Source organism: Bactrocera neohumeralis, chromosome 3 (assembly GCF_024586455.1).
Source record: "Bactrocera neohumeralis isolate Rockhampton chromosome 3, APGP_CSIRO_Bneo_wtdbg2-racon-allhic-juicebox.fasta_v2, whole genome shotgun sequence".
NCBI classification, from domain to species: Eukaryota; Metazoa; Arthropoda; class Insecta; order Diptera; family Tephritidae; genus Bactrocera; species Bactrocera neohumeralis.
This window is the reverse complement of record NC_065920.1, coordinates 57,130,955-57,157,094: the sequence shown is the minus strand read 5'-3', so window position 1 is coordinate 57,157,094 and position 26,140 is coordinate 57,130,955. Positions and strand designations below refer to the sequence as shown.

At 35.1% G+C, this 26,140-nt stretch overlaps 1 protein-coding gene across 28 annotated transcripts in view; it reads left to right on the top strand.

Moving 5' to 3' along the window:
- LOC126753767 (hemicentin-1-like) overlaps positions 1-26,140 on the top strand; it is a 297,631-nt gene that overhangs the window by 114,398 nt on the left and 157,093 nt on the right. For 24 of the 28 annotated variants that reach the window (XM_050465454.1, XM_050465451.1, XM_050465453.1 and 21 more), the window contains one exon: positions 10,813-10,884. In XM_050465454.1, coding sequence (XP_050321411.1) covers positions 10,813-10,884 — 72 coding nt within the window. Of the gene's footprint in view, positions 1-10,812; positions 10,885-17,112; positions 17,211-21,479; positions 21,688-26,140 lie in introns of all 28 variants that reach the window. The other 4 variants (XM_050465459.1, XM_050465441.1, XM_050465439.1 and 1 more) reach the window with 2 other exon arrangements.

Genomic DNA, 26,140 nt, shown 5'->3' with positions numbered 1-26,140 from the left:
TTTTCTGTTTTTCTTTCAACAAAATAAGGGAAACTATTTACGTGAACAGACTATTTTCTAAGTTTTTTTTAAATGAATCCTATAGAATTCATGTGTGTGCTTTTAACTTTTTTTTTTTCTATAGTTAGAACCCACCAACACTACTACTTTCTTGCACATAGCTGTACATCTGTGTGGGTTTATCTGCATTAAAGGATTGCTGCAAAAAAAAATTAGACCGCAGAATATGCCAGTGTCTAACTGTTTGCATTTAGCTTTTGTCTGCGCGCGTGTAAACATTTACTGAGCGGCGGTTGAATAAAATTTAAATTTATTTAATCTTTTGTTTTACATTGTTTCACAGCATTATCAATAGCCTGTAACAATGGCTAGTCGGCTGGTCACTTCACAATGGCATTAATATAATCACCTGACCACAGTAATGTATTTATAAGCGGGAGTTGGTATATGACACTATGTGTCACTGTAGTATTTCAAGACTTAAAAAATGCAAATAAAGATATTATTTGTGTGTGGAACAATTCAAAATATAAAATTTTCAAATTTGTATACATATATTTAAAGAATGCTCCATTTTTTATACCGGATAAGTCGATTTAATAATGTCCATCTTTCTTCCCATCTGTCGATATATATTTGACCTATTCCCTTAGTTTTTGAGATATGGAAATTTTATATACATCCTTTTCTCCCCAAAAATCTGCTGATTTATTGGAACCGCCGATATCGGATCACTATAGCGTATAGTTGCCATGCAAAAGGAATGATAAAAATTAAGTTCTCAATAGGAATATTTTCTACAGGGTATGTTTGGAAAGTAAACGGACTTAGTCGATTAACAAAAAGTTATTGAACAAATCATTACAATTCTTTAAAAGTTTTCAAAACAGGCTCTTTTTGCATCAATGCAGCGCTGCCAACGAGCTTACCAAGCATTGAAGGCGTTACGGAAGGCATTCTCCGATATAGCCTTCAGAGCCGAGGTGCATACTGCTTGGATCCACACTGTCGTCTCAAAATGCTTGCCTTTCATCGGCATTTTCAGGCAAATTCAGGCTGTGATTACGTTATTTAAAAATTGGGAGTCACTTTCTCACATGTTCAAATTTTCTTGTCACACTGCCACTCTACCGAATCCAGACGGTGCCCGCACTCTTCAAAGTGCAATCGCGGCGGAAGAAAATCGGTTTTATTAGTTTTCGGACAAACCGTGTACATGCTTTTTCAAATATATATGTAGTATATCCAAATTTAACGGATTGCTTGGCTATGACTTATGAATAGTTGATAACACAAGTAAAGATTAGGTCGCATTGGCAAGAACTTGAAGAAATGAAGTTTTTTAAATGGACAGAGGACAGGCAACTATAATATCATTGTAATGTGTCACGACTTGTCTTAACTGTTTTAAGTTTTATCAGAAGTTTTTAGTACACATTTTCCCCCCAAACTTTCACAGTTTTAAAGCGAATGCAATAGCAAGTGGGAAGTGAAAATGCTTTATTTGGCTGAATATAGTAAGTAAATAAACAAGTGACTGCACAACTGATATGTGGATATTGAAAACAAGTGATGAAAGTAAACACATCATACATATCTTCTTCTTCTTAATTGGCGTAGCAACCGCTTACGCGATTATAGCCGAGTTAACAACAGCGCGCCAGTCGTTTCTTCTTTTCGCTACGTGGCGCCAATTGATATGCCAGGCGAAGCCAGGTCCTTCTCCACTTGGTCCTTCCAACGGAGTGGAGGTCTTCCTCTTCCCTACCCCGGCGGGTACTGCGTCGAATACTTTCAGAGCTGGAGTGTTTTCGTCCATCCGGACAACATGACCTAGCCAGCGTAGCCGCGCTGTCTTTTAATTCGCTGAACTATGTCGATGTCGTCGTATATCTCGTACAGCTCATCGTTCCATCGAATGCGGTATTCGCCGTGGCTAAAGCGCAAAGGACAATATCATCGGCATACGCCAGCAGCTGTACACTCTTATAGAAGATGGTACCTTCTCTATTTAGTTCTGCGACTCGAACTATTTTCTTGAAAAAGTCGCACGATAGGGAATCGCCTTGTCTGAAACCTCGTTTGGTATCGAACGGCTCGGAGAGGTCCTTCCCGATCCTGACGGAGCTTTTAGTGCTGTTCAACGTCAGTTTACACAGCCGTATTAGTTTTGCGGGGATACCAAATTCAGACATCGCGGCATAGAGGCAGTTCCTTTTCGTGCTGTCGAAAGCAGCTTTGAAATCGACGAAGAGGTGATGTGTGTCGATTCTCTTTTCACGGGTCTTTTCCAAGATTTGGCGCATGGTGAATATCTGGTCGGTTGTTGATTTTCCAGGTCTGAAGCCACACTGATAAGGTCCAATCAGTTTGTTGACGGTGGGCTTTAATCTTTCACACAATACGCTCGATAGAACCTTATATGCGATGTTGAGGAGGCTAATCCCACGGTAGTTGGCGCAGATTGTGGGGTCTCTTTTTTATGGATTGGGCATAGCACACTTAAATTCCAATCGTTGGGCATGCTTTCGTCCGACCATATTTTACAAAGAAGCTGATGCATGCTCCTATCAGTTCTTCGCCGCCGTTTTGAATAGCTCGGCCGGTAATCCGTCGGCCCCTGCCGCTTTGTTGTTCTTCAGGCGGGCAATTGCTATTCGAACTTCTTCATGGTCGGGTAATGGAACGTCTGCTCCATCGTCATCGATTGGGGAATCGGGTTCTCCTTCTCCTGGTGTTGTGCGTTCACTGCCATTCAGCAGGCTGGAGAAGTGTTCCCTCCATAATTTAAGTATGCTCTGGGCATCAGTGACTAGATCACCTTTGGGGGTTCTACAAGAGTACGCTGCCAGTCTTGAAACCTTCCGTAAGCCGCCGCATTTTTTTTCGTAGAATTTTCGAGCATTACCCCTGTCGGCCAGCTTATCAAGCTCTTCGTACTCACGCATTTCAGCCTCTTTCTTCTTCTGTCTACAAATGCGTCTCGCTTCCCTCTTCAACTCTCGGTATCTATCCCATCCCGCACGTGTAGTGGTCGATCGTAACGTTGCGAGGTAGGCAGCCTGTTTTCTCTCCGCTGCGACACGGCACTCCTTGTCGTACCAGCTGTTCTTTTGCACTTTCCGAAAGGAGGATGGAGTCATGTGTAGAAGTTCACGCAAGTGAGGAAAGTTCTCTGATCGCCATTCACTTGGGAGTGGCCAGAAACGATTCTTTTACACATGGCTCAAGCAGCTCACTACTTCCGGTCTTTGACCAAGTATCCTCTGGGTAGCCTAAGAACATCCGTTCGAAGGCGAGCTAAAGTGAGAAGGCGAAACATTCCCTACATAGGGTTGTGCGCTGGGTTTGGGACCCGCCACGTAAAAAAACACCCCCCGTGAAGAGCTATAAACACATCATACATATATTTATTCAAAAAAATTTTTTTACAACAGTGCAGTGTATTTAACAAATATCGCTCTAATAAGTACTTAACAATATCTCTGTAATATAAACGCAGTGTCTACAATTGCAAGTGACGTATACGCCATGTATTACATCATCGTGAAAAATTATGTATTTTGTTCATTTACCGTAGATTTTTTGATCACTTTCTACATAATAAAAATAACTCTAAGCCAGTAAACTATCCCTTAAAATACTTAATTATTGTGCAGCCTATTACAACAACAATTATCAATACAATAAATCTTGCTCAAATTGTTCGAAACGCATATATCCATTAAGTGGAATTAAATAAAAAGAGAACTAAAAACAAAACTGATTACCTGTATTACTTGGTATGACTCAATATACTAGTTAGTATCCAAAAGCATCGACCATTGAGAGTTAAAATTAATAAAATCATTAATATGGTATGAGATTTGTATACCCTTGCAACCTGTTGCTACTTTTGTTCATCTATCGCTTGCAGGTAACACCTAAAATTAATCGAGATAGATAAAGGGTTATTAATATGTATAAATGATCAAGATGAATAGACGAGTTGAAATCAGAGTGACCGTCTATTTATTCGTCCATGCTTGCAAGCTGTAACTTGTGTCACAATTGAGATTTCTTCACAAAAAATTAAGAGTTCGTAAATGGGCGTCACACGCCATTCCCACAAAACACCATTAACCGAAAACTTATAAAATGCAATTACTAAAGACTAAATTAATATATAAAATTCTAATTTGGCGCAGGGGATCACAGTAGAAAAGGGCAATGGTACTGTTAAAAACTACTAAAAACGCCATAAACCAATAACTAAATAAGCAAGAACTAAATTTTAACAGAAACATGAGAGCTTTTGGAAGCCGGTGTGAAAACTGGACGATATTATAAATGGGTTAAATCGAGAAAACTTCCCTTAGCTTTATACCTAATATAAAGAAATTCGAACTTCCAAGTGACTTTGTACCGCATATACCGGGCAATGCGTGAGTTATCTCAATGAAAAGAAATCCCATGCATCTCCATGAACAGTTAATTTTGAAAAAAACAAATTTGGTCAATGTGTGAGATATTTAATATGAAATTTTCTAACATCCGACTGACTTATATTTTATGCATGTCAAAAATGGGTAGAAAATCGGGTCAAAACTTACCTTATGTATAATGATTTTCTTTGTTATAAAGATTTTCGAACTTCGGTCAAGTGACTTTTATATAATATATCGGGCAATGTGTGAGTTATCTCAATGAAAAGAAGAAAAAACCTAGCTTTACACATAACATTAAATCTTTGTGCCCAAAATAAATAAATTTGAGCGAAAATTGACTTAATCGTGATTTTTTATCTTTACTAATATCAGGATTTTCTAACATCCGGCTAACTTTTCTCCATATGATTGTTTATTAGTATATGGCATGTTAATAGTATATGGTATTAATATATATATATAATGATTTTTTTGTTTTAACAAACCTTATGCCGAATACATCAGTCATTGTATGAGTTTTATATTAAATAGCATATGTATATATAAAATTGTTTGGATTCCGAACCTCTGGTTAGCGGTCTAAGGTATTTCCTTGGCTTTGATTCATGCAAGTTGCTAGAGTATAGAATCTTCGGTTGCAATCGAACTTAGCCTTTCCTTACATGTTATATTTGCAGTTTAATATCAACAATTTAAGCCACTTAACTTATATGACCAAAATATTTGGTGAATCTTTCATCTCCGCAACGTGCACGCACATCAGCAGAGTAAATATTTATTCTTCATGCCTGAATTGCATCTAACCGATTATAAACTAACATGTGTACACAAATGACCACATTTATAGTGTATATAAACATATTTATGTGTTCGTTATTTCCCAAGTTTAATTTTTTTTTGCAAAAGCTCCGGATGTTTCTGTTTTTACTCTCTTAGCTTGCAATTTAAATCATGTCCTAATATAAGCAAGTGAATGAAATATTAGAATTCAGAAGCCTTCGGCACCTCTCGTATTCGTATATTTGTATAAGTATAGGTATAAAGGTATGCATTTAAATAAATGTATGCTTTTCTTAAATAAATTTCGAGTTTATGTTTATAAGAGCACAGGATATTTCACATCGCATATGTCGAGAGGAGTTGCAGATATTTCAACTAGTAGCAAAATTCTATTAAAACTGACAAAGACGAATTACATTTGTGGGGGAAATGTAATGAACGCACAAAATAGATTTCTACAATTAATATATGTACCATAATATTCACAGACTTAAATATTAATAGGGTTTTCCAAAAAGAGGTATATGATTTCTTTGAAAACAAACAACTGGTAATTAATGAAGTTCAATTGCGATGAGGTGCAATCAACGTAGTTAACTTAAAAATATAACATCATTCAAAATGGCTCCACTTCTCGTGTACATTTTCCATAAAATAAAGTCGTATGCCTTGAATAGGAGACTCAATACTCATTTCTAAAGCTTGAAAAGAGTCTGGTTTATTGCTAAAGTCAGTAACTTCAAATAACCCCAACAAAAGTAGTCTAATGGTGTTAAATAACAACTTCTTTGAGGCCACTTAATGTCACAATTTCTAGATATAATCGAACCCACAAACTTTTCTCGGAATAACTCGGTTGTTGCACGTGATGTATGCCGCGTAGCTCCGACTTGTTGGCACCAGATGTTGTCAAGATCAAGCACTTGCAATTGCGGACAAAAAAAGTGAATTATCATCGACCTATGTCGCTCTCCATTGACAGTAACGATGTCACCAGCTTCATTTCGTCCGTCCATCAGACCAAAAATGCTCATAAATAATTTGTGAATTATTTTCGCACCAGAATCGAAAGTTTTCTCTATTTACCGCATCACTCAGAGGGAAATGTGCCTCATCGAGGAAAATGATTTTCTTAAAAAAATCGTTTTTGTTTTCAATTTATGCCAAGGCCAAATCAAAAAAAGCTTAACATTTACGGTGGTTCACCGGCTTAAGCTCTTGAGTGAAAACAATTTTGTACGGATGCAAGCTAAAATCTTTTTTCAAAATCCGTCAGGTTGTGGTTTGAGACAGTCCGAATTCTAAAGTAACATAACAAGGTTGATGGGATCATCATATGCTGTCAATTTACGGCTGGTGCTTAAAAAGACACTGATATGGTAACTGAAAAATTATAAAATACATTTTTCTAAAGGAGTTCTATTGAAATTTGACATAATTTTTTCTCTATTAATTTAAATATATCCTTAGTTTCTAAAACAAAAGCGCCCTTTTAAATAAATATATTATTATGTTGTGTGATTTCTAATTTTTGTAATGTACCTAAAATGGAAATAAATATACAAAATAAAAGGGAACAGATCTGAAAAATCATTGATAGTGTATGATTTATGAGGCCAAATATACCCAAAATAGTTATTAAATCTACGGCGACAAAATCACGGTAGACCACTGATATCATTGGCTGAAGTCATTCTGTAGATGTGCTGAAAATAATTTCTGACAAATACCTTAATGGGCAACACTAACTAACCAAGTGTTCTTTAATTTTTTTATATACAACCATTTTTTCTGACATAATTCCATAACAGTTTAAGTTAATGTTTTCCCCAATTTTCATACCATTTTAACTTAGTATGATCATTTCGTCTTAACCTAAGCAAGCCATATTAACTTACTCTCAGCACACATATTTGCATTGCTCCTCAATTGTTGGCAACACTTGATGTTACACAATTTTGACTGCAGAAGCTGTTGTTCCTTTTATGGTAATACTAAGTGTGTATTTTAACGCCTTAGGGTATGCTATGATTCGCTTTCCTTCGTCTATGTATATGCAAACGATTTGTGGATTTGATTACTTGAATGTAACTGAAGCTGAAGCATATGTAGACAATATAGCGTTAAAAACGTTTATTTCCTGCTTCAACCTACAAAACAACAACAAGAATGAATGAAAATAGAGCAACGAGGATATTGAAAGCATCAGACTTTCGACAAACAGCTTCATTTGGTTGTTCTTGATAAATTTGTTTTCTTTGCTCTACAACAACTGAGCTGCATTTTCTGTCTAATAGTGCAATGAAAAATATCTACGGGCAGGTGTATATATGAACGTGTATTTTTGCTTTGTAAACAAACCAAGTTTTTTTTCAAACTTGTAAAATCAAATCCCAGTTATGACCTGCAAATAACAGAACAGACTCGTAATTGTGAAAAAGTGTTAAGCTTCTTACTGAAGCCTTGACTCTGTCAAATGCATCGGTTAATTAGGGTCCAAATAAAGGACTAAATCTAAAAGGCACTAAAGTATTTGCTTATAGAGATATCCATACCACATTTCATTATAATTAGAAATTATCTCTAAATATTCCGAACAATATATTCTAAATAACAACAAGGAATTCATCCTATGTCTCTATTTGGTTCTCAATCATATTAATTTATATATAGAAATTATATAGATACTCTCTGACCTGAAAGGAAATCAACAAGCAACTATGCGGCAAATTGTTGCTCATATAATGTCAAGGTCAATTAAACTAAGTGCTTATGTAACCACTTGTTGCGCGTTGATATTTCATGGGAAGTCATGGTAGTCTTAGTAAAATACAACGTACTACGTGTAGACATATTCACAACTATAAGTGTCTTATATAAGTAGAATATAAAACAAAACGCTTCATAAAAATATATGAGTATGTACATTATATTGTAAACAGAATTGTTTGCATAACTTGGCTTCCCCTCATACATATATACTGTTTAAATGTGACCAGTCCTTTGCTTACTTGTCTGCCATTTTACTGATAATTTTTGCTGCATTCGGCTGCATTGTCCGTATATGCAATGTTATGACTCGACACAAATGTCCTTTAAAGCACAAAAAACCTACATACTTACGCCCACATATATAAGCAGGCACGAGCTAATATACTTTTTGCTCTTGATGGGGAATCACTTGATTTTGCTGATTGAACGGACTTGCCAAGATACCAGTTTATCCTGCATAAAAGGCTGCAATTACTTCTATCTTCACTACTACCGGTATTTACGTTTATGTTTATGTTGGACTGTTGGGCACTAAATTCTGTATATACCGGGTTTTCTAATAGGGATGATATGATTTATTTCTAAGTGTCGTTTTTTAATATCTCATGGTCTGTAGTTTTTTTTTCATTGTATTCCGTAGTGTTTACAATTTCATCACGGAAAGATATAAGCAAGACTAAGGTTTACAAATTATGAAATTTTATTATCAAAATGATCGTTCACCATTTGCTACTTTTCTTGCGTTTTGCAATTTTATGGTCGTAATAATCGTCCACATGTGCTATCTATTCGTCGACAAAGAACTGCTAGAAATAATGACAATATTGCTGCCGTTCAGACAAGTTTTCTTAAAGACCACAATTTGTGGATTCTAATACGTTCACAAGGATTGTGACTCTCTCACATCACAACCTGGTGGCTTTTGAGAAGGGACTTGGAACTGAATCTATATAAAATTGTTTTCACTTAAGAACTGAAGCTATTGAATCACCGCAAATGTCGTAAATTTGCTGATTTTGCCTTGGAACTGCTTCAAAACAATTTTTTTAAGAAAATTATCTTTTTGACATCTGAGCAGTGCGATACTTTCGATTCTGGTGCGAAGAATATCCAAATATTTTTTCATAAATAATGTTAACATTGACCTAAATTGACATTTTGGTGTGCTTTCTGGTCTGGTGGAATCATCGTTCCGTACTTCTTTCGCAATGCAGTTTATGGCATCATTATTGTCAATGGACAGCTCTATAGATCGGTTATAGCCAACTTTTTATGGCCGTAATTGGAAGAAGTTGATGCTGATAACATCTGGTTCTAAAGAGACGCGGCTTCGTGCCACATATTAAGTGCAACAACCGAATTTTTTTTTCAATAATTTTACCATTGAATGGCCTCCAAGAAGTCGTGATTTAACATCATTAGACTACTTCTTGTGGGGTTATTTTAAGTCATTGGTCTGAAGCAATAAAGCAGACTCTCCTTAGGAGTCAGTATGGAACGTGCTATTCATGACATACTATACTTGTGTGTCTTGATTTGGGGGAAAAAGTATTCAAGAATTGGGTTCATCGAATTGTTTCCTGCAAACGAATTCGTGAAGGGCATTTGAGTGATGTATTCAGAACTTAATTGTATCAATGGTATTTCAAATTAAATGAAAAGCATTTATTTATTTCAATGCAGTTTCGGACACATTTATAACTACTATGAGAATCTATGAAATATAAATGCAAAGGTTTAACTCTATTTTACGTTATATATTTTAGTACCTGTTATGGCATTATAAATAAAAATATACAATAATAATTTCAATAAGATAAAATATGGCTGTTCGGCTTTGACATTACTTCCAATAAATGAAATCCAATATTTTTTAAATAGATGCTTTTAGTAGTCATCTCACATTGCATAATATTTTTATACCCTGAACAAGGTATATTAAGTTTGTCACGAAGTTTGTAACACCCAGAATGATCAGTATGTTGAGCTGAGTCGATTATAACCATGTTCGTCTGTTTGAGCTGTCTGTCTGTCGTCCGTCTGTCTGTCTGTCTGTATATATACGAACTAGTCCCTCAGTTTTTAGGATATCGTTTTGAAATTTTGTAAACGTCATTTTATCTTCAAGAAGCTGCTCATTTGTCGGAACTGCCGATATCGGACCACTATAACATATAGCTGCCATACAAACTGAACGATCGGAATCAAGTTCTTGTGTGGAAAACTTTGACATTTGACAAGATATATTCACGAAATTTGGTATAGATTACTTTCTAAGGCAACAGTGTTGTCTCCGAAGAAATTGTTCAGATCGGTTAGCTATAGCATATAGCTGCCATACAAACTGGACACATAGTTACTAAAAGAAATGCACCTGTGAAGGGTATATTAGCTTCGGTGCTACCGACGTTAACGTTTTTTCTTATTTTTGCTAGAGATTATGCGCAAGAAATGATAAATAATTTACTCCGAACTTATATATATTTTACTCACGGCATGTATATAATTTATTATTTCGGCTTGAGACATACATATATCTAAAGTGAGAAGCAGATCGTATCTTTTATACACATGTATTGAAAAAGCATGTACTGAGTTAACATATTTGTTTTTTTTTATATTTGCTCTATTTTCATTAATTCATCCACCATCTAATTGAAACTGGTGTGCTTGCGACGACTAAACTATGGCATCTCAACTATGCTGCTGTCATCTCTTAATACGTGTGCTGGTTTTTCACTGATGCGCTTTTGGTGACATCGCCGTCGACATGATATTGCCATGATTTCACTGAACTCAATTAATCGCTACTTGATTGCCTTATCCACTGTAGAGATGAAACATCACGAAGAGTTGCTCGAGGATATTAGAGATGACGCATCTACGAATTTATTGCCTGACAAAGGTGAGTATGAAACATAATATGTGATGAATAGTAAGTAGTAAAAACCGTATTTAAATTTAGGTAATAAAGGTGTTTTGTTATACAACTGTATGTAATATGGTATGAATTGTGCATACATATACATACATATGTTGAAAAGAAGATTTTGTGAAAATGTGTACGATTTCGGAATACGATGTGTACGATTCGGAATTTCCATAAAATATTTCCCAACAAAATAAAATCATTACCGACACTGCCTAAATTTTTTCCATTTTTCTGACAAAAAACTGCGCGTGCCGTCCAATAATAAGTCACGCCAACTTTTGATACCCTGTTTTGATGTGAACAGGGTTGGGCATAGTGCACTAAAAAATAAATGCAATAAGGTTTCACTAGCACTACTTCTTCAGTGGTAGTTAAACAGCAAAATCCACTATCACTGAAAATTTAGTGATAGTGAAAAACAAATTGCACTACCACTAAATATTTAGTGATAGTGAAAACCTTTAGTGATAATAAACATTTTTCAGTAACATAACACTGTTTCTTGAAGGATAAAAATAAGATTATGTACATATGTATATGTATAAGCTGAAGCAGTATGAGGCAATATATTCAAAATAAACCATATATTTGAGTAGAGACTTCTAATTATGCCGCACCGAAATTAGGAACACATAATTCATTCTTTATTTGCTTTTTTTAATACCAACATTTCAAAATTACGGTCGGTGAGATTTTGCCTTGTCGATCGATTGACAATTCCAGCAAAGGAAAAAAGTCTTTCCACTGGCGCAGAGGAAGGAAGAGGTGTGTTGTATTTTAAAAAAAGTTTTTTTATAATAGGAAAGCGGTGCAAAGCATCAATGCTTCTATCAGCGTCATTCAAGTACAAAATTACTTCGGTTGCTACAGCTCCGCCGGGGGAGTATACTTCTATACATTGATTTTCATCTGAAAAAGGAAGTTATTTACAAAAATTTCGCAGGTTGGTTTCATTAAATCGAATACCTGTGGACTCGTCATCGAAATCGAGCAATGATGTACTAGCACTTATGGATGGCTGTAAATTATTTCCTTCTTCTACCGGTTGTCTTTTAAACTCCAGCGCATATGATTTAACTTTTTCTCGAATATCATCTAGAGTGTATGACTCAGCACTTTCCAACAAGACTTTACAAAATTTTAATTTGATATCGGGAATGATGATTGCTGCAATAACTGCATCCCAGGAGTCAGAGTGCAGACGAAAATATTTTTCAAACCTTTCCAGTAACTTTGATTGCATTTCAATATTAATTTCCTTAAGAAATTTTAAGTTTTCAGAATCTAAACGTCGCATTTTTATTTTGATAGACACTAAAGTGGGAATGAAATACCCAAAGAACATATTTTGTTCTCTTTGCAGGAAGTCGATAGCTTCTGCAATAGGTTGCATTACTCTTCCATATTCTTCCAAATACTCCAGTTCTTCCTCATTAAAAGTAGAAATTTCCAGCTTGTAGCATAGTTCACTTAATCTGCTTTTGATTTCTATTAGCTTTTGAACCGAATCGTACAACGAGTTCCATCTTGTAACGCAAGGCGTAACCAGATACGAAGATACAACTGTTTTTATTATTTCCGCAGATTTTGACCTATTACATTTATTCCACAGTTTTGTACATCTGTGTTAATAAAATGTAAAAAGTTAATACACATAGATATAATAAGGGTACTCATCCATACACACAAGTTTCATATTTGGGCGCTTGAACAACTTTTCGCAGTATATTTCGTGAGGACAATTTTATATTTAGGGCAATTTTTGACAGTAAATTATATGAAAAGAACAATTTAAACTCAAATTTAAGTAAATATTTAAGTTAAACCAAATTTAAACCAAAATTAAAGTAAACAAAATACAAATTTTCACATTTCATTTGCGGGGGTTTAAAATTGCACAGTTTGCCCAGTTTGCGAAAGTTTTGCGCCTTTAAATTAGTACCCTTAATAAATTGGAAGTTCGAATTTTTATTTCTAACCTGTTGAAAGTAGCTTTATGAATGCTACGAACTGCCTGATTTGTTGAGCCATCCAATTGCTTTATAAAATCAACAGTGGCCAAAAGGTTGAGTGTATGGCTAGCACATCGAAAATGCTTTGACAAAATTGGCGTATAATGGTGGAACTGAGGGACGGACCATTCTGACTGGTTATCATTGTCGGAGCTATCATCATTGTCGCTCTCATTTTCACCTTTTTTCTCTAAAATAATTTATTAGCACTTAACTGTTTTACAAGATATTACTTACTGGGGATAACTCCAAATTCTCTAAACGCCTTGACGAAATTTGATCCATTGTCGGTTATGGTATATACTATTTTTCTGACTGGTATATTGTATTGGCTATTGATTTCGCGAATAATATCTGTTATTCGATCAAAAGAATGTGTGCCTTTAAACCTGCGGCATGCTAAGGCTGCAGATTTTCTTTCTAAGGTATCAGCCTCTAGCCAGTGACAGGTGTATCCAAAAAACGCTTTTTTTCCTCCAGACATCATGTGAAGCAGTGATGATCTTCTGCATCGACCGCAATAAATAACATAGGATATAAGGCAAAACTTCCCAAGGCTGTTTTTTAAATAGCTTTTATCCAATGTAGTAACATGAGATCAATTGTTGTCATAGTGGAAAATTACTCCCTCGTGCATTTTTCAGCAATCAATTGCTTTTATTTATTGAGTCATCGGTTTTTGGTATTATAAATTGCTTACTGGTTGACGATGACAACAATATCCGCGATTAAGCTTGCAAAGTCTCATGAGCCACGAATCTATCGCTTAGAAAAGTTGTGCTCTCATCATAGGCAATACGTTACATTGTGACATTGCCAAATTGAACTCATGCTTAATGTAGCAACAAGTGAGTAAACAAATATGCTTAGTATACAAGTATATTACCACCAAAAAATGTTTCAGATATCAGAACTTATCAGCGATTTAATATTATGTTACTAATATTTATGGGCATGAAAATAGAAAAAATTATTATTGAATCATTGCGGCTTCAAATAATAATAGATCGCGCTGATAATTTATATATACATATATTTGTAACTAACTATAAGATGTTCAATGCATAATGTGTTGTGCGTTATACAAAATATGATCACGTAGGCATACGTGTGTATGTGTCTGCAACAGTTAATCGCATATGTATAAATGACTGTACTTAATCTTATCGCACATCTTTACGCTCTTGTAAATCGCTTTTCACTTTAGTCCTCAACTCTTCCACTTCCAGCATCGCTTTTACAGAATCTCGTGGTACTGAGTACTTGACATTTCATTGCATGCTGTGTGCATATATTAGAGAACGAAAAAGAATATACATATGTATGTACGTGTTCGTATGCTATTGCTTTACGTTCACGCATTTTATCATTCACTTTTGTTGACAAATGCGTACTCATGCTTCTGTGGTGTTTTCACCGCGTGGGAGCACAAAAGCATGTGAGAGTGTATGAAAAATAAATATAAAATATCTCTGTTTACAAGAGTAAAATGGTGTTCCGTAAAAAAGGGCTTTAGTGCTTGATGAAATCCCGTATTGCTTTACATATTCAGTTTGCTTCCACTCCTCACTCGGAAACAAACATTGTTTTTTTCAAGCAGTCGCGAGTAGGGAAAGGATTTTTTTTCAACTTTTCTCTAGTTTGAGATATTTCGACATTATTCTAGATATTTTTTTTTTATTTTTTGTTTTCAATTTTCCAAGAGATTTGAAATTGTGGGTATAGATAGAAAATAATTAGGATTTTCCACTGTGAACTAAGGTCTATTGTGCCCTCTTCTATATCAAAAAATTTCATTCCACGTAGATGGGTCCAAAAGCCTTGAGCATTCTTCTACAAATTGCTGGGAAATGTAGAATCAGGTGTTCTTGACCTTCCGGTTCCATATCGCAAACCGGCAGTTTGAGCAAGAGACTATGTCGATATTGAACAAGTGTTTCTTGAGCCAGCAGTGTCCAGTATAGAGCACAACAAGTAGATGAAATTTGTCTCGGGGCAGGTTGCTCATATCTCTAGACTTTGCTATGTTAGGTGGAATCTCCCATTAGTAATTTGTGTAATTGAATTGTAATTCCTGTTGCCTGCTGCCAGTACTGTTCTCTCCCCACTCTCTCCTCTGTGAGGAGCAACTCTTTCATGGTGTGAGATCCCAATACAATGCATGGTTCTCACACCATTATCCTAGAAGCCGCCGGTAACCCCTTTATGCCCCGGCATCCATATCAGTTGTACACGGTTGCATACTGAGAGGCGGCTCGGCCATCCTACACAATCGTCCCCTAATAGCAATTTAACTTCATAATCTGAGATCGCTTTTAGTGCCGCTTAACTATCGCTGCGTATAGTGATATACTGGTTGCGATAGTTGTGTTGGAGGTTGATTTCCACATACTGAATTATATCAAAGACTTCTGCTTGAAAGATTTTCGGAAAACAACCCATTCGTATGAAAAAATTGGTATGCGGTCCCCTGTTCAAATTTCTTCCGATTTTTTGAGCCATCAGTGTGCCACTGCATAGTGCTGCTTATCAGAAGTATGTAAATAGTGGATCACTTCACTCTACCTTACTACTTCTTTGTGAAGTTTACCCTCTTCATAATGCCGTCTCTTGGAGGAAAGGCCAGTGAAATTATTTTGGCTTTGGCAAAGCCCTCTGTTGCCATGAGAAGCATAGAATGCTTCGCTGTCTGTTTGATCACTAGATGCAGCAGTGTGAGCTCCAGCAAAACTTCAAGTGCTGCGGTTGGGAAGTGCGCATTGCCACTGAAACGCCGACTCAGGCAAGTTTTTTCAGCGGCAGCATTGCCTTTGATTCCCAAGCAACCGCTCCATAAGTGCCAATATGCCTTACGATGAAAGTATATAGTCACAGATGATACCTGGCCTGCAGCCCTAGGACCTGCCGACTAGACGTTTGCATATCCCTGAATGCCTTGGTTGCTCTGGACAGTGTTATTTCTACACCGTAAGGTTGAGTCTCGACGAACAAAAGCTAAACTCTATAAGTCGCTCATAATTCCCGTCCTGCTATATGGTGCAGAGGCTTGGACGATGTCAACAACTGATGAGTCGACGTTGCGAGTTTTCGAGAGAAAAGTTCTGCGAAAGATTTATGGTCCTTTGCGCGTTGGCCACGGCGAATATCGCATTCGATGGAACGATGAGCTGTATGAGATATACGACGACATTGACATAGTTCAGCGAATTAAAAGACAGCGGCTACGCTGGCTAGGTCATGTTGTCCGAATGGACGAAAACACTCCAGCTCTGAAAGTATTCGACGCTGTACCCGCCGGGGGAAGCAGAGGAAGAGGAAGACCTCCACTCCGTTGGAAGGACCAAGTGGAGAAGGACCTGGCTACGCTTGGAATATCCAATTGGCGCCACGTAGCGAAAAGGAGAAACGACTGGCGCGCTGTTGTTAACTCGGCTATAATCGCGTAAGCGGTGTCTACGCCAATTAAGAAGAAGAAGAAGGTTGAGTCTAATGAGATGTTAAGAAATTTCACCTCTTTAGACACCTCCAACTTCCTGCCACGAAGTGTCAGGGTCCTTAAGTTCAAAAGAGATTTTTGACGGATAGATATTTAGCCCTACTTGTACAATACTTTTGTTTTGGAGTATGTCGCTGAGAGTATTCTCAAGTTTACTTCGAGCTAATTTCATCGGCGTACTTCTGGCACCGAATCTATTGTAATAAGAAACTCAAGCAGCTCATCTACTACTAGACTTCATAGTGGAGGGTATTGAACTCCACCTTGTGGGCAGCACTTCGTAGTACGAAGATGAATCTTACTCTACACCATAGTGGTTTCAACTATCGCTACGCAGTACAGCCTCTATCCATCAAAGCACCTTCGTTGTCAAGTAAGGCGCATAACGCAATTGTAGGTATGGGTACGTGCCCAGTTTTTGAGACCCTCCATTTTATCAACTGCTAATTTTCGAAATTTTTAACATTTTTGATTTTTAGTTTTAGATTCCATTTCCTTTATACTAATAATAATAACTAATAAAAATATGGAAAGTTAATATATTAATTGCTTTTCTAATGACACTTAAAAATTATCTGAAATACTACCATCGGGACTATAATATCATCTTCCTAAAGAACACTTTTATTTAATTAAGGTCCAAAAACTGTACCTCTAAATAAGAAAATATTTTGTTTTCTCTTCCTCTTGCAGATTTACCAAAATTTGGTGAGCCATTACAAAATGTTACGGTACCAGTGGGCCGAGAGGCGGTGCTGCAATGTGTTGTCGATAATCTACAAACCTACAAAGTAAGTAGTTAAAGAAAAGTAAACATATTAAAATATACATACAAAGAGATGTATGAATTAGTAGGAATGAAGTGGACGAAAAAAATATAAAATTTACTTCTATACAAACTAATGGTCAATTATTCCAACAACAAACCCAAAACCAATAATTTTTTTATTTATATAGATAAATAGATAACATATAAAAGAGCAATTAACCCAAAAGTTGCTAAGGATTTATCGGCACCGCAAAACAACATATTTCACAGATTATACACTCAAATGTACAATGATTACCACAAACTTCAGAACGGGCATTTACGCACATTGAAAATACTTGATGCTCGTTGAGTGCACTCAACCATTTTACAAGTAAATTTGCTATGCGTCAAAAATACTGGTAATCGTGTGTGCTCATTTTATCTCTTTGGACACATACCAACACTGTCGGCACCTGATTTAACACTTTGCTTACTTTTGACCCTTTATTTCTCAGAACACGAACTATTGATATATGTACATAAGATTTATTGGGTACCGATATATATAAGTACGCTGTGTTCCGTATCAAATTTCTGTTTATAATTTGCTCAAATGCCCAGATTGTGAAATATACAAGTATTTTGTTCAAATGGCCAAAAAATGAAATATATAGTATATATTGTTGAGTGACATCAATAAAGAATGTTTTGTCGAAGTGACTAAAAGATTATTTGAACGTAAATTTGTATATGCACTTTTAAGAAACAACAATGGACCCTACTCTTCTCTACCTATTTTCTTGCAAACATATTTATAAATATTAATAAAACATAGCTGCAACAGAAACCATTAGTTTCTGAAAGTATATGTTTATATATACGTAAAACTTTTGATGATATTGTTGTAAACTTCCTAGTCTAATATATAGCCACAGTATTACAATGTTTTTCACACCACTTTTACTTGATTGTAAAAAGTTGTCGTAAAAGCACATTTAACAGTATTACTTTTCTTGCTACGGCCAACTTTTACGCCTAAGTGTGTGCTACAAAGTCATATGAACCATACAACAAATCATAATCATTGTTTTTACAATTATTACGAATATATTATATCATTCTAGCTGTATACAGGTTTAGTCGCATATTTTTAGGGTTTCAAATATTGGAAAAAATGTTGGGCATAGATGCACAAAGTGTATGTGTAAAGGGCATATTCGTATGTTCTTCCTTTTTTTGTTTTTTTTTTTGTTTTGTTTTAGTAAGAGAAAGGATGGAATGCTACAGTGTGGAATTTCAATCCGCTAAACTTAACCTACCCCATCTCATGTCGCTCCCACGGGACCATTGGATTAGGTAGTTGTTCATGGGAGAGAAGTAGACATTTAAGTTTCCTCTATTGTACGGACTGACTGCCGCCTAATCTGTTTTCAATATCTCAATCTTAATATAACTGGAGCTGCCGCTTCGCTGACAGCTTTCCATTTTACAGAGGATATCGAATATAAGTGCAGTCAAATTTTCCACCATGGGCCTATCTGCAAGTGTGGCTTACAGATTTTCCCTTATACTTGAAAACCGATGTATACTCTGTGCATGTTGTAAAATATGGACTAAAGTTATGACGACTTATATAGATAGATTCTACGGCACCTATGGCCACTGAGTATTTGGGTCAGGTGAAAATCTAGGTCCCAATGTTGTCTATATATCCACGAATGTATGCTTGAAGTCAGTCTGTGAGTCCACCGTCCTTTGCATGAAGTTTGCCACCGTTGATGGAACATTGTGAAGCTTTTGATTGTCTCCCCCCATTTTTTCGTCTCCCTGGATGTCAATCGGCGCCATACTGGCTAATATCTCAGCAGCTTCGTTTAATATGGTTCGAAAAGCACTTACCAAGCGTATTGTTAAAGCCTTCTCACTGCGTCAATTGGTCAGCATAAGATTTTATGTCTAGCTCTGTATCCATATTGGAGTCACATACAGTAACTGATCTCATTACCTACATAAATATTACAGATTTTTTTAGCTTTACATATCGTATTTCCTGTAATTCATGAATTTAAGTTTTGAGCCCACATCAATATAATTCAACTGTGGCTGTAAAGTAATATCTCATTTCTTATCATATTTTCCTGGTGCTTATGAGCAAGACTTCTGTATTATACTCAGCCAGCTCTAGACTCACGGTAGCAAACCATCGGCGCAAATCATTTATGCAGTATTGCATTTGATCCGGATATCATCCAGATGTTTAACCACTGCTACCACTACGAGGTCGTCTGTACATGCGATTGTTTTTACATTTTATGGTTGATGTATCCTTAGCACCTAGTCGTTCATTAGGTTCCATAGTAGTGGGCCTGAAACCGAGCCTTACGGTATTCCAATGGAGATATTGTAGCTCTGAGTGCCCTCATTGGTGTCGAATAACAATCTTTTATTTTGAGAATAGTTCATTACAACATTTATGAGGTAATGACGAGCGCGTATTTCGTATAAAGTTTTTATTATATTTGTCCTACTTGGGGAGTTGAACGCATACTTTACATTCAGGGTAATTAGCGGGAAATATTTATTCGTACGAGCAAAAGCAAAGTCATCAAGTTGAATTCATAATATATAAGAGAGGATGCAAAATCCTCATTAAAGTTGTATAGCCGCTATATTCAATTCAACCAAGTCTGGTTCTGCACATTTTAAATTAATTTTACTGCAGTATTTTGTAAATAGATTAAATAACAAATTATTGTCCAACTAGCAAATATATTATATTTTGATTTTAAGGATCTAAAACTTGAAAACATTCGCAATTTTTTATAGAAAACAAAACTAAAAGTTGCTATATTATCTTTTGTCATGGAAAGCGGAATTTTTCCATCAAGAAAGAGTCCATGGCGCTTGCGTCAAAAGACTTGTTAACGCAGAGTTGCACCGCAAGTACTCCCCGTCATCAAAGACAGCTTTAATTTATGGTCTCTCAGTTTTCGAGATATTGGTTTGAAATTTTGCACACGTCCATTTCAGCTTACTTGTCAAAACCGCTGAAATCAGACTAATATAGCAATTAGCTGCCATACAAATTAAACGATCGGAATGAAGTACTTGTATGGAGAACTTTTTTATTTGATGAGGTATCTTCACGACGGTATAATTTCTGATGAACTTGTTCAGATAAGACCACTATAGCAATTTGCTATCATACAAAGATAGATCAGCAAAATAAAGTCTTTGCGAGGAACTTTCTTTAATTTCAACAACAGTGAAAGCCGCTATAGCTGCTGAATTGGAGAACTTTTTAAGCCACTTGAGAAATAGTGAATAACTTAAATTTACCTTTCTTAAACCTTTTGTATATATTCATTAATTTTATACAGTTTTCATTTTTTAGGGATGTAACATTAAAAACAAAGTTTCATGCAATAAATTTCGCTACATGAACTCTTAAAACATTTCTATCTTTAGTCGGTCACACTACTACATGTGTTCTTTAAATAAACACTAAGCTTTTCTTGACCTATTAATAGGGTACAAATAATACCAAATAAATATGTGTATGTATATAAATCAATAACAATATGTATATGGCTATGTTTACATGTATAGATCACGAATTCGACCACCGAAATTAAGTCATTCATTCTAATGAACTTGTTTAACTCCTTAACCTCAAAGAAAGGTACTAATACTCTACCGTAGCTGATTCATTCAGACACTCAAAACGACCGCAAGCAATCAGGAAGTTAATAAGATTTATATATACACTTATACTATATATTCATCAGCATATGTTTTTAATGATACAAATATATTTATATATATATGTATCAGCAAGGTATGAACGTATGTATATATATATATATATACGAAGTACTGGCTAATAAAACGTTTAATCATTAAACTAACGATAAACAAACAATTTTCACATGAATTTTCTTCTTTCTTTCGTTTTCCTTCCTCACTGATATTAACATACACATACGCATTCACATGTGTCCAACGTCCTGTGGAACTTCGTGGAAAATTCAACACAACCACTTGCACGTCCAATGGATAAATAAACAAACCGGCACACGTGGCTCACCTATACAAATGAAAATACGTAAATACAAATAAACAAAAACAAACTAATGACCGAACGTGCATATGAATGCGTGCGTCTTGCGGCCTATGCACTATCTGCTAATATGAAAATGAATGGGTTGTGTCGAACGGGTTGACACGTCTCGCATTATGCTTAACGAATACATAAACACACACCCTCGCATTCCTGTGCGCCATATGATTATTTTGAGCTATCGCCTAGATTGCGTGGTTGCGCGTCGACACACAAACAATACTGACGATACAAAATCACGTTATAACGAAAAATAACCGAATGAGCATAACCCATGCTGAGAAGCGTGCTTGGATATTGAGAATACGTGACGTTAAGGAAGCGGACAAAGGCTGGTATATGTGTCAGATCAATACGGATCCGATGAAAAGTCAAGTTGGTTACCTGGATGTTGTTGGTGAGTGCAACAAACTTAATTGAGTCAAACTGTCTTTATATAATACAAGTATAATATAATATGAGGCAGACATATGTAGGCCAGTCAAAAATAGATATAAGAAGAATTATCAATATTATTTATGTTAAATTTAAGCGAGAGGGATATGTACTTGGGGTGTTTCATTTCAAACTTTATTTTTATTTGTTCGAGAACACTTGAAACTTTTCTTTTCTATGTTGAAAAAAAATCGCTGAAAAACTCTTAGTTTCAACTTTAAGCACATCTTTTTGATTTTTCTTGCCTTTCACACATTTTGAGGGAATATCTGGTTTTATCAAAAAACTTGCAAATAAAAAATTATATGAAATTAAATTGTAAATTATTAATTTACTCTTCTCACAGAATATTTAAATAGACCTTAGACTAGTTGAGGTAATAAGGCTGATATTCGTGAAACCATGAATGATCTAACTGTAGCTCTTATGAATCAAAAAGATCATCGTATATCGCTTTCCTTTTTGCAGGACGACTACAAAAAATTTATATGCACGGCGTGGATTAGGTTAAGTCGTAGGGTTAATATTCCTACAAACGGTGAACATCGGTTCTTTCTAGTAATCAAAACTCCCAAGTATTAATCCCCGCATTGTTGTGTTGACCGTGAAGATGAAGAAAAAGTAAGTGCTAATTGGACAGCGTATATTCGCCGTTGTTCTTGGTAGTTCGCTAGTTGGCGATTCTTTCAAAACTACGCCTGATATACTTAAGTTACTTAAGTTGTGATATACATATGTAAATTCTAGTGGTACTACGAATATTACGTATACGACACGTATGTCACGTTCATGCCCTTTAATTTACCGCCACATGTTTCATATATTCTTCGCATCGAGGGGTTGGACATGTACGTACGCATACTCAACTATCTTTTGACGTACCTTTTATTGCTTCTGAAATAATTGAAACCAACAATCTTGGAAGTAGTGGTAATTAAAGTAAAGTTTCCTTTCGAAACGGTGATACTATTTCATAGCCCACGGTCTCAGGTTTTCTATTGCTTTGTTTTCATTGACACAATAATGAAAACAGAAACTTCAAATGCAGAATTTAACTAGATATACTTAGAAGAAATGCACTTCGTTTCATTAGAGAAGATAGAAAATACATAGAGGAATTATAATGGCGCGGTCGAATAAAAGTTCTAGATTTTTCCTATAAATTTTTTATAATTCGTCCTTCAATGGAATTTAATTATTAATATTAATTTTGGTATTAAGCTAAGAGTTTTTTACGATGGAACTTTTATCTTCGTATTGAAAAAATAGTTAATAATTTCATAACTATTTTCAGTATCTACCCCTTGCCCTAAATCACTAGTAATATCTTGTAAGGTATATGATGTGTATAGCTTATAAAATATAAATGCTTTATAAATAAATTTGCTGCGAAGTAATACTTTCGATACCTTGCCAGGCAGATGAAATTGAATGAAATCAGATGAGAACCCACTCACTTCCTATATTAACGGTTATGTTGAAAACTACTGAAGGTGCAATAACTCATAAAAAACACTCTTCAGAAGGATTAAACGTCATATTGTATTGTTGGTGTTGTTATAGGGCAGAAGACATTTCTGATATAATTTCGAGGAATGGTACCTAGTTGACCGGTACTTTTTCTGTTAAAAAACCCGGTCTTTCCCCCGGTCGGTCCTAGATCCCACAGTCGGACTCACAGGTACTGCTTGATCGATTTTAAGCTTATTTGGTACATAACACCCGATATTCTTAGGCGCATATATTGCTGAAATGGAAAAATCGAACCACAACCCCTTCTACTTCATACACATTTTAATGCCATTTATAAATTTCCTTGTTTTTACGATATTAAAATGAAACACAAATAAAGTTAGGGAATAAGACGTTAAGGGGTTACATGGGTTTCGAGGTAAAAAGTATTTTTTCAAAAAAAAATTTTGTCATATCAAAAATTAAATAATTTATTAGAATTTAATATTGTTACAAACATACACTTTAACAAGGAAATTCTGAAGTTTTTGGAAAAACCTTTTTTAAACTCGGCCATTGCGATGTCATTTTCGGTAATCCTTTGGAAAAAAGGTGTGCCCGCGTTGGTAGGATAACTCCTTACTGGATCATCTATAATGAGAAAATACCCGTTTTAGTTGAAACCTTAACTTAGAACTTGAACAAAGGAAAAAAGAACTGAAAATTGGATTTTTGGCAGATGCTTAAAAAAAATGAAAATTTTACTGAGAATTTCACGACATGTTTTTTAAACAGTTGAAGTCTGCAGATATTGAATATGTATATCTCAGTAACTCTAATTGACCGAAAATATCGTCCGATATGTTATATATGTTATTGAAGGTCCAGTAGAATATTTCCTGGTAATAATTGGGCTTTGTGGCAAAAATAAATGAAATTATCTGTAGGTTAATATTCCTCCTAACACTATATGCCCAATATATGTATTTTCAAACTTTGAGTTGATTTTATTTATAAATATCGGTTACCTTATGAGGTATCCTATTGAATGTCGCAATGCATAAAATGGATAAAATCGATATAATAAGACTTCCAAAAAGAGAATTTCTTTATTACCAGTTTTGTTGATATTACTGCAATTTTGTATGTACATCTTTGTGTATAATATATATATATATATATATATATATAAGGAAAAGAGAAATTTTTTATGTATATGTTCCTCATAGACTGATATACCGAAACGGTTGGAACGATTTTACAGAAATTTTAGGGTGACCTTCAGAATGGCCCCGGGAATGTTCCTGTAAAGTTTGGCGGAGACCGACTACTTTTTTGATGTTCTTAAATTAATTAATGATACCCATTTAGATTTCTAAACAAAAATATTTCAACGATTAGAACGAAGCAGTTAAACGATCGTAAGTATGCAGGTGTCAGGGGATGAAATATCATATAGTTATTTTAGCTATTTTTTATCAAGCGATTTTATTTAAAAAATATTAAAATTATTTTAAATTATTGTAAATTTTTATTTATGCATAAATTTTATTATATTACGGAATTAATAAGCTCTAAGGTGTCAGCGTATCTCAAATAAATTAAAAACTCCGTTGAAACACCTCTGTCCATGTAAATAACTGCGTGTTTGCTTTTTTTGTTGTTTTTTCATATTCGGCTCACATTGCCACGATATTTGGCTGATTGATCATCATATCTGACTATTAATCGTCGATTTCCAAGCACCAATTCTTTTATTTTATTGACATGTCGATCATCAGTTCATGTTGATGGCCGTTCTGGACGTAGTTTGCCGTCAACGCGTCGACTCGTTCTGAATAATTTGTAACAAACAAAAACACTTGGTCGTGGCAAATAAATATCACCAAAAGCCTTTTCCTACATTCTGAATGTATCGGCACCAGCAATATGATTCCACACACAAAATTTAAGGGAACTACTTTCTTGAATAATTTCACTGAACAGAAAAATCAAAAAATGTTCTTTATGTACTCCAGAAAAACAAGCGTATAATAAACACTAATCATTATTTTGATTTGAAATTTGGCAGTGATGTCACTGATAGTCATACTAACCTAGAAAAAAACTATTTTGAAGAATGGATTTTCGCTCGAAATTTAAATTAAAAGGTCTTATATTATATTTATATTTATTGCATTGGTTTTATATATTATTTTTATTTGGTCAATAAATGTTTAGGAGAAAAAATCTAACTCAGGTTTAATATAAAAATTACCAAATTAAGTAAGTGGAAGAGCTTTGAAATATACAAACATATTTTAGGAATTTAATTTTGATTTATAGGAAGATATCTCTGAAGGTCTAAGTTAATGAAATCTGTAAACAAATTTAATTCCTTGTAGTCTTCTACGAAAAATGTACAAGGTGCCTAAAAATATGTCTTCGATTATGAAGTTTTTTTTATATTGAATATTCTTTATATATAGCTCTATAAGTTCTAGTAACTATAAGTTCAAGTACATAACATTACGTGACACCACAGTCTTTACTAAGCAAACAGCAGAACAGAATTTAAACATAAATATTAACTATATGTATATATAATATTATTTCACTTCTCTTCATTTTTTCCGAATGCAAAATTCTTGTTCTTGGCGTTTGCAAAAAACAACACTCAACAACTACATATATGAAATGATGGTTCTTGTCTGCGTGGAAAATCCGATTGTCATTAAAATTTACTTGCATTCTAAACTATCTAATATAATAATAACAAACGCGAAATGAAAATCATTTCAAATTTCACTGCCGCTGGCCAACAACAACATGCCAACATGACACGCCAATCTGCTCGCTGCCAAATTTTAACATTTCAACGCTGCTGATACTGCTACTAATGGTGCTACATACAAATCACGTGCCTTGTCTAAATCGTCTGTTACATCATGATGTCGTCGACCATGGTGGCTTCACTGGACAAC